The sequence below is a fragment of the Haemorhous mexicanus genome, chromosome 4 (genome assembly GCF_027477595.1).
Source record: "Haemorhous mexicanus isolate bHaeMex1 chromosome 4, bHaeMex1.pri, whole genome shotgun sequence".
In the NCBI taxonomy this organism is placed as follows: Eukaryota; Metazoa; Chordata; class Aves; order Passeriformes; family Fringillidae; genus Haemorhous; species Haemorhous mexicanus.
This window is the reverse complement of record NC_082344.1, coordinates 41,242,476-41,260,872: the sequence shown is the minus strand read 5'-3', so window position 1 is coordinate 41,260,872 and position 18,397 is coordinate 41,242,476. Positions and strand designations below refer to the sequence as shown.

The 18,397-nt window shown below is 36.1% G+C and overlaps 1 protein-coding gene across 2 annotated transcripts; it reads left to right on the top strand.

Moving 5' to 3' along the window:
- The first annotated feature begins 33 nt into the window (after positions 1-33).
- Positions 34-18,142, top strand: FBXO8 (F-box protein 8). Of its 2 annotated transcripts, none has more exons than XM_059844555.1 (6): positions 34-178; positions 1,974-2,313; positions 4,466-4,592; positions 11,391-11,509; positions 12,967-13,163; positions 13,886-18,142. In XM_059844555.1, the coding sequence occupies exons 2-6, from the start codon at positions 1,985-1,987 to the stop codon at positions 14,071-14,073; spliced, it is 960 nt and encodes a 319-aa protein (XP_059700538.1). In that variant the 5' UTR covers positions 34-178; positions 1,974-1,984; the 3' UTR covers positions 14,074-18,142. The 2 variants fall into 2 exon arrangements, with proteins under 2 accessions (XP_059700538.1, XP_059700537.1); XM_059844554.1 differs by having other exon boundaries at positions 45-178; positions 1,977-2,313.
- The last annotated feature ends 255 nt before the right edge of the window (positions 18,143-18,397 follow it).

Below are 18,397 nucleotides of genomic sequence, written 5' to 3'. Positions count from 1 at the left end.
TGCCCGGGCAGGAGTCGGGGCGGCGTCGGCGGGCTCGGCCACCCTGCTGAGGCTCCTTCCCTGGGCCTGTCCGCCTCTCCCCGCCGCCAGGCCCGCGCAGCCCCTCCCGCCCGGCGCGGCCCTCGCACACAGGCGGGCCGGGCTCGTCGCGGCGGCGGTTGGAGCGGAGCTAGCACAGGTAGGGCCCGCGGGGGGCCCTCCGCGGAGCGGACGGGCGGGCGGCGCGGCCAATCGGCAGCGGGGGCTCCGGGAGCAGCCCAATGGGGCCGGGGGGCGGCACCCGCCGGGCCGCGACCGCCGGTGCCCCGAGCGGGGCGGCCGTGCCCGGGCCGGGTCTCGGTGTCGCTCTGCGCGGGGACAAGCGGCTCGGGCGGCGGCTCGGCTGCGGAGCTTCTCGGGACGCGGTGCGGTCTTGGGCGGCTTCGGGCCTCGGCTCCCTGGGGCGGCTCTGGGCCTGGGGGACGGGCTGTGTGTCTCTCTCTGCCCGCCAGCCTGGTTGCCCGGAGTCGGGATTGAAGGGTTTTCACGTTCTGGGGGAGACCAGCAGGCCTCGGTTGCAATGCAGCTGCTATGAACGAAGCTTCGGCTTCGATGGGCTTGCGTTGAAGGAAGGAACGTTTTCCTGTTGGGATAATCGTGGCTGCAAATCAGCAACTGTAGGGCTCAGTTACTATGAAGTGAAGAGTGTTTATATCTAGAGTGCATGTTGGTTTTTATTTAATAAAGTAGAATCCAATACTAATGCAGCATTAATCTAGATTACTTTTAGCATCCTATCATGCTTGTCAACACTCCAAAAGAATTTATTATGCAGTAAGTAGCAAAGTAACATGAGGAAGACACAATTAGAATTTAAATCAGACTTTGATAGATAGCAGACAGAGCTAGAGAAGATCAGTGATTTATAAACAAGCTCGATGTTATTTTTACTGTGGTAGCTTCTCTTGATATCCAAGCTATCAAGAGGTTTCAATTACTAGATAAGATTACATTATTAGAAGTTTGGTAACATGCATTTGAATGGTCTGCTGAATCTGAAGATTGAAAATACAGGTTCAAAATTATTTCAAAATATAGTCTTTGACGTCATTAGTTAAAAGGCTTCATAACAATGGGTTTGCTCATCTTTTAATATGAAAGCATTCATCCTGGATTATTACGATGCTGAAAGTAATTACGTGATTGGGAAAATTATATGTGTTCTAACAAATGGCATATAAGCTGCTGAATAGCTACATAAATAGCAGAGCTTGTGGATTTTCAGCAGCTGGTTCTAGACTGGTTTAAATTCTGTCTCATTTTGTTTCTTCTGTGAAATTTCTTCAGTTCGTCCTTGAAATAGCAAATATGTTTTTAATTTTTTTTTACATTACAAAAAGGCTTTTTATACTATTTCTGCAGTGATATTCTCTGTATATGTATGTGAGTATCTTATTATCAAGGCTTTATGTTATGCTGCTAGGTAAGAAAGCTTGAAAAGAGACTTATGCTCTTGTTTCTGAGCACTCAAAATCCTTACTGCATTATCACTGAAGTCATTAAGCTTTGTTTCATTGTCAGTCACTGTGTTATCCAGTTATTGACTCTAAAGAGTCCTTCATTGACTCTAGAATGAAATTTCTTTTTATGAAATTTTGAAGGAAGTTTGAAGATTCCAAATGTTCTGAAGCCTAAGGTTTCTTAACTTGCATGAGACATAGATAATATTTAGTACTCTTTGAAGAAGCTTATTGTTAATTTTGTAGCTCTTCAAGCTTGGAAACTTTTGAAAAAAAATCTAGGTTTTTTTAGTGGGTTTTGTTTTCAGTATTTTTTCAGTTGCCCTATGAAGACCGATTACCTGGTCAACATAACTTTGCCAGAACTCACCTTCTACCTATTCAGATCAGTCCTAAAATTTGACTCATGTGCTAAGTCTGTCTTACAAATGTTTACAAATAGCTGTCAACATCTAATTTGGATTTTATGTCCAGCAGGCTCGCAGATGGGTCAGGGACTCTGGAGAATTGCTAGAAACCAGCAATTGCAGCAGCAAGGATACAGTGGACAAGGCTATCTTACCAGGGAGCATGGTAGGAGGATACCTGCTAACAATGTTTCCAATACAAGCCACCGCAAACAAGCTCAAGGAGGCATTGACATCTACCACCTGCTGAAGACAAGAAAATCTAAAGAACAAGAAGGATTCATTAACTTGGAAATGTTGCCACCAGAGCTCAGTTTTACCATTTTGTCATACCTGAATGCAACTGATCTCTGTCTAGCATCATGTGTCTGGCAGGATCTTGCTAATGATGAGCTCCTCTGGCAAGGGTAAGCACAAAAAAAGAAATATCACCTGGACATAGTAAAAAGTATTAGATTTTAAATTTGCCTCAGTAAATGCTTTTTGTCTTTCTGTCCCAGCAAAGGTTATCTAAGTTAAATGAGATTTATATAGAGGAAACAGATATAGTTTAAAAATGTGTTATTCTGGATTTCTGATTAGCATGGGGTATTACTGGAGATTGCTACATACACAAGTGTGCTTGGCACAAGTGTACACGTGTATTATTAAACACCTTGAGATAGCATGACTTGTCTTCACTTTTGTATTATCTCGAAGCACATCTCAGGTGTTTGTATCATTACTTCTCTGAACTTTGAACAGTTGTCTAGCTTAAGCAAGCAAACCTATTCAGCCAGACTTCCAAAGGAAGAGAAGTGAGAACTCATCTACTACACTTGAAGCAAATTAGGTGTATCTTTCTTGGAAGATGGCTCTGGAGGGAGGAAAGAAAAGGTTTTTTTCTCAAGTGAAATTTCTTCAGCCTAACACTTGAAACACATTTACGTATAACATATGCAGAATTTGTATGTCTGGGAAATAAATAAAAGAACATTTTTAAGATAAAATAGTGTAATATCAAAATGTCATTAACATATTCTTTGGTATTTTATGTTTTACAGCACTAGGAAACACTCATGAAATCATCTTTAGAGTAGATGGTTAGCAGAACTTGTAACTTCTTTCACAACATTTTCTTCTCCCTTAACAGACAGTATTACTACTGTAGCAGTTGGGTTGCTGTTCAGGTTGTTTATTTATCTTTCATTATGCTCTACATCTCTTCCTCCCCTCATCTGTTTCCTTGCCCGGCTGCATTTGAATTAAGCAGCTTCCCTTCCTATCATGCTTTTGAACCTAGCAAAAGGATGATGCAGTGTAACTTATAGTCACAGCTGTTCTGCTGTTGGGGACTGTTCTATTGACAGGAAACGGGAATTCTAGTGAAGGATACCAGTAAGCTTCTAAGTTTATCAATATGCATTGTACTGTGCTCAGTTCTTGATATCAAACCCAGCCTAAATACAAATAAATCCCCCAGACCAAAGCTTGAAGATAGTAGAGCTTCTTAATTACATGTAGTATATATTCTTAACATGTGGGGTGGAAATACATATTTTGCTTGAAGTTCATTCTGGGAAACAATTCAACCATTTTTTGTGAAGTCTTTCCAGATAATACTCACAATACATACCACATTTCTTTTGGTAATGAAAATGCGTCCTGATTTAGCAATAAATAAAAATTAAAATTTGCATAATCTCTGTAAAAATCTTCACTATTCCGCACGTATAAGGGTGTGTTTTAGCTTTGGCAAGTACTGTGGTTGCAGTTCCAAACTCAGTCCAAATAAGACCCAGGTTCCAGATTTGAAAACAGAATCTTAGCCATGTCTCCAGTGACTACCTGCTGGGTCCTAAACATTGTTCCTAATTAGTTACAGGGCAGGTTTGTTGAAGCAGAGCTACCAGTTCAATAAGGAATCTAGAGTGTGTAGAAAGGGAATTGCAGATGGTATCATCAAAGAAACTGAGATGAAGGACAGAAACTGATGAAACTGATACGGAGTCAGGGTGGAATAAAAAGGAAAGAAGCTCAAAAGTTATAGAAGATAGAGGGGGATGGGACTGGATCTAGTCATTAGGACTGGCCAATTAGGACAAGAGGAAGAAGAGTTGGGTGAAGAAGGACAGATGAGGAAAGTGCTGAATTAATGACATAATTGTGTGCAGATACAGTGTCCAATTCACTGCACAACTGGGGCCCAGGAAAAGAAACAGAATGTTTTAATCTCTCATAGCACCCCAGGAGAGCAACTTGTTGCTGTTCGCCAGCGTTCAGGTTCTAGGACTGCCAGAGGTCTCTGCTGTGTGGTTGTCATTATGATGCCACCTACTGGGATATGTTTTGATGTTGCATTCAAATACACCAAAACCTCTATGAGAAGAAAATGTTAATCATATAATTGAAGATTTTAGAAAAACATGGCAAAAAGACTTAATAATTATTACAGCAACCTACTTCTGACTTTTCCTATAGCTCTAGTATTAGCTTTGCAGTGTTGATTACATTTTGCTTCTGTAAAATCCATGAAATTTGAAAAGGAATTTTTATAATAGATTAATTCTATTTTCATAGGTTGTGCAAATCCACTTGGGGTCACTGTTCTATATACAATAAGAATCCGCCTCTAGGATTTTCTTTTAGAAAATTGTATATGCAGCTAGATGAGGGCAGTCTCACCTTTAATGCCAACCCTGATGAGGTAAGTGAACTGTTGCTGACAGTAATAAAAGTTACAGTAATTGTGATTGGTTTTTTATAATTATAGCTATATAAAAAAAAGTTTTAATCAGTGTTTGTTTTACTGTAGGGGTGGCTAATACTGAGCTACAGCAGTATTCTTTTTTTTAAGTATTGTACCTGTGTACATCATTTACATGACTTGCCTGTTAAGTGCTCTGTACACTTCTGTGGATGCCAGAAGTTCATAACCACGTATTAACTTAAGGAACGAGGCAGATATCCTAACTGAAGAGACAGTGTGAATTGGAAGAGCATAGCAATGAGCTTACATAAATAAAAATGTTAAAATGCAGAGTTTGAGTTTGGTTCACTTTAGACAAAGCAGGATGAGGTATAAAGTCTGATTACTTCTATCGCAATCACATTTTCTTGTAGGAGATTTTCATCTATTCCCACTATCAAGGAGCAAATCCTGAAATATGAAAAAGATCTAGTGCTGAACTATCCTGAAGATCAGTTTGATTTAGTTTCTGTAGGTGTTTGTGGTGCATAATCTTTTCTTATAGAACAGCATAAATTTATTTTCAAAAAAAAATCCCTTGTCAGACTGAAAGGTTTCCATTTATAAGTTCATGTAACTAACTGGAAAAGTCAGTTTCTGCTTTCAGTCTATCACCTTTCAAAGAAGAAAACAGTTTGAGAGTAGACAGCTTTTGCCTGGGAGATAGACAGTTAATGCCCAAGTGGCAGAGAGAGTCTTTTGTGTATAAAACCAGACTCCTGTTTCATGTTTCCTTGGAAAAGAGTGTACACAGTACTGAACAAAAATGCTGTCAACTTCCTGCATATAGTTACACATATACATGGAAGTAGTAATTGAATAAATCCCAAGTAGAAAAAGGATTGAGATATGAAAAGAAACACTTCTAGAAGCAAATTTCACTCAACTGATATGATACAGAAAGTGTGAACTTGTGACCATGGGGTAAAATAAATAAAGCAGTTCTGTGAATCATTGCAATAATGTAATTTGGTTTAAGTTCTTGCTTTATCTCATATTCTGCTTGATTTAGAGACCATTATTTTTATCAGTCACAAATAGAGTATTTTGTAATTTTTCTGGTATAACTCTGCTTTGAACTCTGATGCACAGCATGAAGACATCACCACCTGGCCACTTGAGTGATTAGTATTAGAATTTTCACAAATTTAGTAATAAATGTGAAAGCTTTCAAAAAAGATACAATATTTAGGTAACTTACATGTTTTCAGTAATACATCAAGTATATTACTAGTAGCATTGTGCGTCCAAATTTTTCTTTGTATTTCAATTTTTTAACACAGTTTTTTTACCTAACTATCTCTGTTTATAATGTGCCATTATATTTCAACCTTATTTAAAGTAATCTTGGTATCTTTAAAGTATTTGGAGCCTTCAGAAAAGGCACTTAATAGACGATTCATTATTTTTAAAGACAATTTAAATCTGCAAATTAGAGCTAACTTACGGCATACATAAATTAGTTATTAACTTTATTTTGCTACTCTTGCTTCTTCATTGTGGTTATATTTTACAATAGAAGTACAAATACTCTGCTTCAATGAGAGATGAGAACCTCGGGGTATCTCCTAAGGGCTCTGTTCCTCTCTCCCTGTGGAGCACCATAGCCTGGTAGGAATCATTCAGGGCCTGAGTTTCAGGAGAATTCACAAATACTGTTGCTTTTAGTGTTTACAACTGTGATATTGGCAGAATTATTATTATTATTATAAGGACACTGTGACTGGAACAAATGATATGACATTCCACTATTACAAATTGTGTCTCCGAATTTCCTGCCAAACTCTGCTTTACATTTGATAACAGACCTGATCAAATTACTATAAAAATAGGAATACTTACAGCCACAGGAGCAAGATTCTCCAAAGGACACCGCCCATGTCATGAAAATGGGTAACCAGGCTCCGCAGCAACAGCTCCAGAGCTAGCGGTGGCTCACGGGGTAGGGAAGAGCATCTGCACACTTTGTGGTAGGATTCTCTGGTTAGCCATTGTTGTGTGCATGGTGTTGTGATATCTGCTGTAATCTAATGTGTTGATTGTGTGCATGAGCTTGCATAATTCATAGCAGGTGCTCACATTCTGCTAAAAGGATGTGCATAAACTCATGACGTGTAATCTGAAAAAAAAACCTCCAGTGCATGTTTGGGTTGGGTTTTTTGTTTTGTTTTTGTTTTGTTCTTTTGGTTTTGGTTTTGGGGTTTTTTTGTTGATTGATTGGTTTTGTTGGGCTTTTTTCATATGGCACCGCCATTGTAGACAAGATTTTGGAATCTGGTTTTTATTTTTTCTTTGGAGAGAGGAGATAGTTTAGTGTTAGTATTAGCACTTGAATATAAATATGGTGTTTAATCTGCCTACCTGATTTCTGCTATATTTTATTTTAACGAGTGTATGGTGTATGTGAAATGTTTCTCATGCAGTGCTCATTTCATCTTATGTGCTTATGACTAAGAATTTGTAAGCAACCAGAAGTTATTTCCCATTGTTTTATATCCAGTTTCTAACTCCCTACAAAATATTTTGTCAAGTTTATTACATGCATCAATGCTATGTAGCTAAAATTGAAACTGGAGGTGCAAACAAGAATCTTTTGGTCAGGAAAGATCTATTTTTTTTTGTTTCATGATTAATGGTTCTAGCTGATCTATTAAATAGCATTTATTTTTATGTATCTTGTGGAATCTGTACTGTACCAAAACTGTCTTTAGTGAGGTCAGGATTTCCTTTGCATAGCATAATAATAAAGTACAGTAACACAGTGCTTACACTAAACCTGTCTTTCCACTATTCTGGTTGTCTCATTCTGCAAGCTGCCCTTAGTTTTTGACTAAGTGAGGCTCGGTTTTTCTGATCTTTTCCTGGTTATAAATTGTTAGCCACTTGTGTAACGCTATCTTACCTGACTTTTAATTATAGATAGTCTGTAGATGGATTGTTTACTGTGCTGTATTTCTAAGCAAGGTTTTTGAAACTTACCCTATTTCATAGTGACCTACTAAGCAAGCCAGTTTTGAGATTATTTGATTTATCAGTCTGAAGAATATTATAAGTACATGTATGTTGTAGAGGAAAGAAATTTCTTTTATGTGACTTACCAAAAAAGTTTGAAAGGAACATTGAGCTGAAACCTTTTGATATTTCTACATTAAAATCAGAATGGTTTAATCTTGTAAATTATTAGTTATTGATTCTGTGTAACGTGAAAAATATTTCCGCAATCTTTTTGCACTTTCTGCTATCCTGTTGGAATCACTGAGACGGTATTTTAAAGGCATACAGTGAAAGAGACACTGTTTGAAATGTATCTTACATATTGTGTCCACATTTGTCACCAAATGACTTGATTCATAACTTAGTAAAACCATCATGAAAATTTGTATTATACAGTATCTCGTCAATACTCTGCATTGTTCCAGAAGACGCACCATTAGATACTATTAGATATATTAAGATAGTGTACTTCCCTAGAAAAATGGGAACAATGATGCCATATGTGTCTAATTATTATTTATTAATAATGTTAGTGTTACCTAGAATCACCAGCAGAAGTTGAGACCCTACTATACTAGATACTGATTCCAAAATTTCTGTGCCAGTAACTTAGGATATGTCTGGTTTGTTTTGTATACTTATCTATACAGAGGTCCCAAAGGCAACTACAAAAGTTTTAATGTTGACTGCTGTACTGAAGTGCTCTGAAAGTACTCTTAGCAAAGAAGATAGTCAATGCAGAAATGGAATCAACACTGAAAAGGAAAAGTTTTCCATTTTAGAGATCCTGTATGGATATAAACAAATCCAAAGACTACTGGAAACAGGTGGAAAACAAGCAAGGAGTGTCAGTGCTGTAATAGAATTGGCTGGCAAAACAAGCATTGTGTTTGAGGGGAAAAAAACAACTGTAAAAAATAACATACTGAAATACAACAAATGGCTTTTGTTGTTACTGTTAGTCTATGTTTAAAGTTGTTGTTTGCATGTATAATTTAAATCAACACTTCCATACATTAATATTTTATCCAGAGCTGTCTGAAATTCAGAGATAACATGCTTGCCACGGAGGCGAGGTTTAAGGCATCCTTCCTAATTCTCTAATACTAAGAATATTACAGTCCTCTGAATTGGAATTTTAAAAAAATACTGTATGTGCTCATTCTGTGATGTTTCCCAGGTGTTAAAAAGGCCTCTTCTGAGCTGATAGATCATGGCACAGAATAGCCTACCTGACTGCAGTCAAAGGTTTCCTAAGAGAATTACCAGCTGACTGATAAATAATCCTAGCATAGGTTTTAATAGTGTGTAGTCTACCTACTTCAGCTAGTATATATGCCACAAGTGACCATTTTAGCTACCAAAAGTGATTTATTTGAAGCAAGGGTTCTGAGAGGTTTTCAAGGTAGTATTTATGGTGTTATGAAAAACAGATTCAATGACATGCTGTAAATCTTGTAAATAAATTTCATTTGCTGTGAGACAAAATTTAAGAACTTAAAAGAGAAATCAGGCTTCTACTGTTGCAAAGTATTTTTGATAGCTTAGGATGAAATAAAAAGCAACGAAAAACCATGGCATGTGGTGAACTATATTTTAATTATACCCTGTTTACATGTGAAGGAGCTGAGGAAAATGCATTCACAGGGAAAGATACTGTCAAGCATTACGTGTGGTAGGGAAGAAAGGAATTAGTGAGAGAGAATAATAATGCAAAGACTTTGTAGCCTGTCAGATGGAGATCCTACATTTAGTTGCGAGTTAGTGCATGAGAAAGAAACTGCAGCATTTACTGTCTCAGAGAAAGAAACCCACTACCTTAAAGAAGGTGTTATTGTCATCCTGCCTCTGCTATGTCATGCTAGGTATTTTCTGGATGTGTTGCAGAAGTGTTTATTAATTGCAGCAGGAATGCTATTCAAGACTTCCCCACCAGGCTTCAGTTTGTATTACCTTAAACTAATACTTCTTATTGAAGCAAACACATAAATCTCATTAACTTGGGATATATGTAAAGGAGATATTCTGCTGCTCATCTTACATAAATTGCCCAAATCCTTGTTGCTATCTCCCATTTCTAATTTCTTATTTAGCTCTGGCTCAAGAAAGTACTTAACGTCATATATGGACAAACTTAAATATGATCTAATTTGGACTAATTTTGGACTGAAATGCAAGCTGATAAAGCAACACATATTACATTGTCATCTAAGTATAGATTACTCTTAAAATTGGGGCATAGCACTACTAGCTTTTTTGTTTTATCTATCTAAAAACCTTTACATTTTTATTTATTTTTATAAACCATTATTTTAACAAAATAAATGTAGCTTGATTAACTGCTGTTTTCTATAAATATATAAGCAAAAACTATGGACTGGTAAAAATAGCTAGTTAATACTACACATGTTTTTTGGCTTTTAATTTGTATTCTTAAACATATATTCTAACTATTTTCCTGCTTTATGCAACTAAGACTTTGCTTTACTAAGACACTTCACAAAATGTTCCAAACCTGCACTCTGCCCTTTATTTCTTTTTCACACAAAATTCAAGAGCACTGGGAAGTTTAGTTTATATACTGAATGACAGGTTGCCCTTACATCTTTTTAGGTGTAATGTAAACTTAAAGGGCAGACTTAAAAAATATTGTGAAGTTTGATATCAGAAGATTTATGAAAAAATATTTCAGACATATTTTAAAGGTGATTTAGGTTGTGGCCTTGGTACATTATTCTATGCAGAAATGCACTGTCCTACTCATTTTACATTTCATCCTTCTGCTGTAGTCAAGATCTATTGTACTTAAGTGTTGCAGCACTTCTTGGTAACAAATGCTGAGAACTGCTCCCAGCCCCTGCCAAACTGAATCAGAAGAACTTGGTTAGTTATTCTCAGGTTTAGATTTTTGCTGCTGAAAAGTGTGAACATATTTTAAAATCCATTAGTTGAGTTTTGATTTCTGAGATTGTAAGGAAAATAGTTTTATGCTTTGGGATATTTCAATGACCAGAGAGAATCCAGAATATCAGTGAAACACTTTAAATTTGCTGTGTTTATTCTATAAGAAATTTGTGTTTGGTCAAAGTGTAAAATTCTGGAAATCATGAGTATAAATTATATGCAATTCTGTATTTTTAAACTATTTTTATGTTAGGCGTAGTGTTCTTATTTATGTGTATGCATATTTATATCTGTTGATACTTACCTATGCTTTGAAATCAGCGTGCTTGTGTTTATTTGCATTATTACACATTTAAACAAATGCATTTAATGCATCTATTTGAATGTGATACATTGTATACATGTGAGAACATTACTGTGTTAATGAAAGATTTTGAAGACTAAAGACATTATGGCTAAGATTTTCTTATTTGCAAAAGTTATTAAATTTCTGGTTATGGTCCCTGCAACATTTTAAATACTATTACAGTAGTATGAAAAGCAAAATACTGATATGCACTGTAAAGAAATTATTAAAGAACCATCATGCTCATTGTGGGGTTCATAATTTAAAATTTTCTACTATGACTATATGTAAAATCTCAACCATAACATTAAATTGTTTCTTTGCATTTGATTTATAATTTTAGAGTGTATTCTGCATGTTGAAATGTGATTTAGAGGAGGAGGAGGAATCAATCTGAAAAAACAAACCAGTTAATTTGTAGGATTACAATCCTACATTGTAAAGTACAGTACTTGTTCCTAAATACATTATGAAGATTAAACATATTTATATGTACATGTATTTTATCTCAGGGTGTCAACTACTTTATGTCCAAAGGCATACTAGATGATTCACCGAAAGAAATAGCTAAGTTTATCTTTTGCACAAGAACACTGAATTGGAAGAAGCTGAGAATCTACCTTGATGAAAGGTAATTAAAATTTCTCTTAAGACATTTTCTGTTACTTTTCAATGTTCAGCCCCATTTAACAATATTTTGAATGTAGAGATACCACTTCAATGATGGAAAAAGGAAAAAAAATGCAGCTAGATAATGGTTCTTCTAAATCTGAACAGTTACTCCGTTCAGGTATTTATGTGACTGTAGCACTTAATAAGAATCCTCAAAAATATCACCTATAAATGATAAATCTCACATCCTCACAAAATCTTATGTGGATATTTTGCTGCTTTTTTTGACTTGACAGGTTTTGTTCCCTTTCTTGTGGGTCTTATTCAGAAAAAGTAATTATCACTTTACTAAGAGATGATAGCTTTTTAACTAATGTTGAATCATCTGACCATTACTTGGTTGTCTGATATTTCTTGATTGGAAGTTGCACACACCTCCTGACAGGGAAGGGAGCAGCCTCTTGGAGACATCAGGAGCTGCAGAAGGGAGCTCTCTCCCTGCTGTAGCCTGGTGTTCTGTCTCCACAGTGCTTTCTCCTGCCATCAGGTTGGGGGAGAGCAGTATCATGAAGGAGAATAGTAACTGCACCTGAATAGGAAGAACAGAGGGCCAACAGCACTTCAGCAGGAATCCTCTCCTGCTTCTCATCTTCTTCAGCCTGTGCTACTAAAGGAATAAAAAGAATCTGTAATGTTATTACCACTGGAAGTCCTGTGCAGTAAAACTTCAGATTTATAAATCTTTTAGACAATAATAAAAATACAAAACTATTTAACGGATGAGATTGCAAGTTAATGTTAATGACTCCTACTGCCATTTATCTTCCTTTCATAAACAGAGTATGATCAGACACTAAAAATAAAAACTACTTTTTTAAATGGTGAAACTCACAAGCAAGGTAAAAATCAGCTTAAACGTAGGAAAATATTCTTAGGTTCACTTCAAATTTGCTTCCAAATTTTTTTCTACTGTCTTTTGCACATCTGGTAATAGAGGTGGGGTCTGAATCATTCATATGTGTTTGTGTTCAGTGCAAAACACTTGGGAACATCACATTCTGATGGACTCCCATGAGCAAATTTTGCCTAGCTGAAGCCTGGTTTTAACAAGACAATCCTGTAACAGCTTCTGCTTAGACATCAAAATGTGTGGCACTCATCAATCTATTCCCTTTGCTGTATTTTTAAATGGTTTGTCACAGATTAAAGGAACCAAAGCCTCTGTGTAGACCTTGATTGAATATACATAAAAACTTTGAGTTGTGATTCATGTATGTTTTGTAGTATTTGGCTACAAATAGGCAAAGAACATGTGTTTATGTTATCTTCGTGCTGTTAGTGATAATTTTGCCTTTTAGCAAAAACAAAAGCTCATGCTGTTCTAAAGCTTTAATTTTTACTTTTAACATCTACACATTTTCATATTTAAGCAGTTAAAAGAAACTTTTGTAATGATATGGGTTTTCGTTCTTCCAGGAGAGATGTTTTGGATGACCTTGTGACACTGCACAACTTCAGAAATCAGTTCTTGCCAAATGCACTGAGAGAGTTCTTCAGACACATTCACGCTCCTGAGGAGCGTGGGGAGTACCTTGAAACTCTCATAACAAAGTTCTCTCACAGATTCTGTGCTTGTAATCCTGATTTGATGAGAGAGCTTGGCCTTAGCCCTGGTAAGCAAAAATGAGCAGTGGATCAGTCTTTGTACTTCTGGATGATGCTACTGTTTCTGATAGCTTTAAAAGCAGCACCTAAACATGTATATCTGAAAGTACAAAATTACTCAATTGGAAAAAAACCCAAAAAACACAGATTTTTTTTTTAGCTGATTAGTTGGGTTTATTTCCATGGTATCTTTCTTCCATTTTTGTATGTACTTTGAGCTTTTTTCTTTTCTGAAGTTTCTCTTGCAGAGTCTTACATGCTTAACATTTTACCTTGTGGATAGTCTCACAGAAATGAAAGGGAATATTGGGCCACGTTCAAGTTAACAAGCATTTCTAATTGGTTGGAGGAGGCAGTTTTCAGCAGTGGAACTGCTTACATATTTAAAAGATAAGCTTTTGCAGTATGTTGGCTTCAGTTTATACAAACTTCAAGAATCTGTTTAAATGAAAATGTATAAAGCCCTTAGTGGCTTTTAGATTATGTAGAAATATTAAGAGATTTGTAAATTCTCATTTGGCAGTGTGCTGACATTATTACTTTGAAAGTTGCTGTATTAAATATTATTTCCATGGATACCCTTCTGAGTAGTTGTATGTATATGTGTATGTATATATATATGTAAAATTATGAGCCTAGATGATAAAGACCATAAGGTTCTTAGGGAAAAATACTTTTAATGATCACAGTTTCTTTTTTAAACTTTTTTTATTTATTCTCTCTTGTCTAGATGCAGTTTATGTACTGTGTTACTCTTTGATTCTACTTTCGATTGATCTAACAAGCCCTCACGTGAAGAACAAAATGTCAAAGAGGGAATTCATCCGAAATACGCGACGAGCTGCACAGAATATTAGTGAAGATTTTGTAGGGCACCTTTATGACAACATCTACCTTATTGGCCACGTGGCTGCCTAAAAGCACAATTTGCTAGCACTTAAAATTTGTAATTTTCAAAAACTACATCAATTCAAGATATTAATTATTTTGTAGAGATGGGGGTTATTTTAGTGCTGGTCATTCTAACCTCTGTATGCAATCAAAGTTTGTGTGTGTAAGTGTGTGTATGTGTAAACTACCTTTTCTATCTATTAACTGTGGGAACAGAAGGACTTGTTTTTCATAAATTTTTTTTTTTAGTTTTGCACAAAACAATGCCATTAGTCTGACACAGCCATTTATGAATGTTAAACTGACATTACAGTCTAAGCTGAAAAAGTGGTGAATTTGTGCATTAGATCTGCTTGAAACTTTAATAAGTTCATTCTTTTTAGAATACCATGTAATGTGTATATATTTAACTAAAGAGATTTATAATCATAATTATTTTATTGTAAAGTATTTTAACTAAAATTTCTCCTTTATCTCTTAAATTAGTGTTGGACTTTTCGTTTGCATTTTTTTACAATGCTAACTACCTCAGATACTTAAGTTAGAGGAACATTGATCTGAATACTACAATAAAGTTTATTCTAGGAGATGATAGAACACTTGTAAAATATCTAAGCTGATGTTTTATACTATAGTTATTAACTTGAATTAGCATGTTGCCAATCTGCTATTCACCCAACTTTAAAGATTACAGGCTCTATTTTAGATGAACCCTGATGCCATAAAGGGTTATCCAGGGGAAATCATGCAGTGTACAGAGAGGTTTACATCGTTTACATACACAACCTATTTTGCAGATACTTTTTTTTGGGAAACAGGACAACTACAATCACCTGTTCAACACAGTAAGCAAGAAAATCTCTGAACAGGGAAAGTGGTAGGAGTGAGTAACATGTTGCTGCTTTCAACTGGTTCCCTCAGTCTAGAAGTGTCAATGATAGAAATGCCTTGGCAAATGTATACCAGATGACTCGTTGCTAAAGCTGTTAAAAACTGACAGTGCGAGATTAGAGCAGTGGCTGTCCAGGATTGGAGAACTGTTTCAGAGTCAGATACTGAATTGCTTTCTAAGTTGGTCATGTTGGTCATTTTAAACAGCTCTAAATTTGTGGAAATACTTCAAAAATTACTTGTTCAGGTTGTGTCTTGACATTTCCGGAAGTGTGGAGAATATTAGCAGTGGAACTGCTGTGCATGTGCTGGAATTGACTAAGGATTTGCCTAGGTTTTGTTCAGACAGCTCTAGGAGCAGTTGATATAACATGTAGTTGAAGTAAGAGCTGTTCCTGATTATGTTTGTTTACATAATATTCAGCTATCAGTAGCATCTGGATACATCATGGTAAGAAGTATCTTTCACCTTTTTCCCTCCGGTACCATGAGGTGAGGTGGGAAGGTATTCTTAATCTGTAAAACAGAATTAATCTGAGTTTTTACGTAGAAAGCCTATTGCAGAGCCAAGAATTTAATTCAGGAATGACCCCTCACAGCCATGCCCTTTGCCTATGCTGCTGCTTTCTGTTTAGCACCTAGGGAGTGTTACCTTTGTTTTAGATGTGAGAAGGACAGTCCATACAAGGGCTACATAAATGATGGGAAGAAAAAGATGTAGCTATTACTTTCAAGTGTTTATAGCTCTGCTCCACAAACCAAAATGCATGCAAAAAAAGTACTTTTTTATTGCATTACCTTTTATCAAGTGTAAATGCCATTGCATTTATGTAGCATACACAGCCAAAGCCAGGAGCCAGCAGTATCGTGGCCCAGCACTATTGTGGCCTGTGTTACAGACAGGTTTACAGTATCACCTGCCTTGCTCAGGATAACTACTCCTCACCCGGTGTTGTTTCATGTATTGCAGAAAGTCCAAGGATGCGTTCTGCAGTGGTCAATTAATCTCAAACACAAAATAAGAGTGTATGGTACAGTGTTAAGGCACAGGTGTCTGCTACTGTACTACAGAAAAAAAATTTGAAAGCTTTTAATGTAATTTGTAAGACCAGTTATAAAGGACAAGTGTCTCTGGGCTCTTTAAAGTGATTTGAAGTGGAGATAGAATATAGTTTCCTAAGAAACACTCCTCAAAGGTTACACATTTTAAAAGAAGAATTAAGTGAATTTTGAAATTAGAACTTTTCTTGTTAGAAAATATTTTCTTCTCAAACCACAAATGTAGAGCGAGGTTTAATTCTCTTCTGGCATATGCTTAGGTTGACATTAGTGATACTGGTTTTGATTTTGCACTAGTAAGAAAGTATGAATTGTTAGTCTGCATTTCTCCTAATTTCCCATTACCCTGATGCAGTACAAAACCTTCAGGCAGACAGAACGTGTTTTTTCTGGAATAGATGAGTACATCTATTAGCAAGGTCTAGAAAACTTCCAGGCCAGTGTAGCAGCCAAGAAGATAAATTAGAAACAGAATGATACAATTCAAATTTCCATAAGACAAGGCTAGGGTAAAAGAAAACGAAACCCTAATGACATGCAGATAACAGCATCTGCTCTTCACAAGATTTTGAGCAGTGTTAGAGGATTAGCACCCAATTCATGCTCCTACATTATGTTACTAAATCAGAGTGGAACAGAAAATAGCAAACACAACATGCCAAGTGCGAATTCCCTCAGAGGCAGTCGCGAAGCAGCTAATTAATACAGACATTTCTTCTCTCCTTTTTCTTTTTCCAGTTTGAGTCTGAGTCTAAAGTGGCTGAGGAGTAATTTTTTGCATTTAAGCAATTAGATTTTACATGAAGTTAAGCAATTTTCTGTCTTAAAAGGAGAAAAAAAGTCTTAATCACTCTTAAAAAGTGAAAAAAATTGTCTTGGTTGTCCTCCAAAAGCTCTTTAAAAAACAAAGTTTTATGCAGTGTTTTCTTCAATGCACTTGGTGTCTCCACGCACATTTTAAAATAATGATGCTTCATTGATCTATGTGTCACTAAATGATGTGATGTGGAAATAGCTCCTTGATCAAGCACTTCAGAAGACTTGGGCAGAGGATCTCAAGTTCAACTTTGTGAGCATGATCATGCTTATAACTCTCAAGTGTTTCTCAAGCTATTGTGAAACCACCACTGCATGTCCTTTGAATTTTGGCCATGTAGTGTTGCCTAAACTGTTTGCACTGTACACAGCACTGAAGGAAGAAGTGAGCCTGAAGCCCATCCCTCTGCAATCACTCGCTGTCGTGTCCTAAAGGACACTAGAATTTTTCTGAATGGCCATTTCTGAAAGTTTGGTAACTTCAGTATGCACAGATGTGACAGAAGGAAAACTTTTCTATTTGTGTTGGGAAAATGAGTGTACCTGTGTCCATGTAAAGTGTCACACAAATGCAGCTCATGTTTGCTTTTATTATAAAGTCTGAGGCTCTGATTGCATTTCTTGAGGGAATATGGCATATATTAGATAATCACATAGCTTAGCTTTAGATAGCATCTGATATTATCTGTTTTCTCAAACACTATTTCTCTCTAGAATACGTTCCATCCAGACTCTAAACAACACATTTATGCAGCTTTGACTTTCTAAAATAAATCAAAGCTGCTGCAACATATATCAACCCAAACAAATACAAGTTTGAGACATGTTTGTCGATTTTGAAGCAAGTGAGAAATTTGCATTCAGGAAAAAGAATTCAATTTGTTCTCCTTAATCTTTCCCTTCCACCCCCCACGCTGGAAAAAGAAAAAATGTAAACAGTTTCAAAATACAGCTTTAAGAAAATAAACTGACTAGCTGGGCAAATAAATGTTATTATTTCTTCTTCAGTATTCTGCAGTTTATTAATGTTCCTAACATAAACAAGTTTATCAACGAAGAATTGCTCTTTTTCTGTGTGGTAATACCTTTGTTCTCTGTGTAAGGATGTCATTGTGCAATCTGATACTGTTTATAGCTCTGTTTTTAGGAAACAGGTATTATTTTAAGCACTTAAACAAAATTGAGGTATACCTCCTTGATTATGTTAAAATGTCAAAATTATAAGTATTTGGGAAAGTCAGACTTACTTGCCCTCTATTGAATTAGGGTTTTTTTTCCTTTTAAAATATTTCATGGTTGTATTCAAACTAATAAACATTGAGGCTGATAACTTGTTCTCTGCCATTGTAAAATCTCCCACTCTAAGCTCAAAAGCACTATTAAAGTGGGCAAAGAACAGATTCCTGTGTCTCACATCAGCATGTTATGGTTTTATTTTGCCTTGAAAGAGAAATACAAACTTTTATAATCTGAATTTATTAGTGATTTTAGTAAGATAAAATTTTATGTGATAATCTAATATTATTTATGAGATGTTTAAAGCTCAGACTTGCCATGTGTAATTAAATCATAATCAAATAGCTAG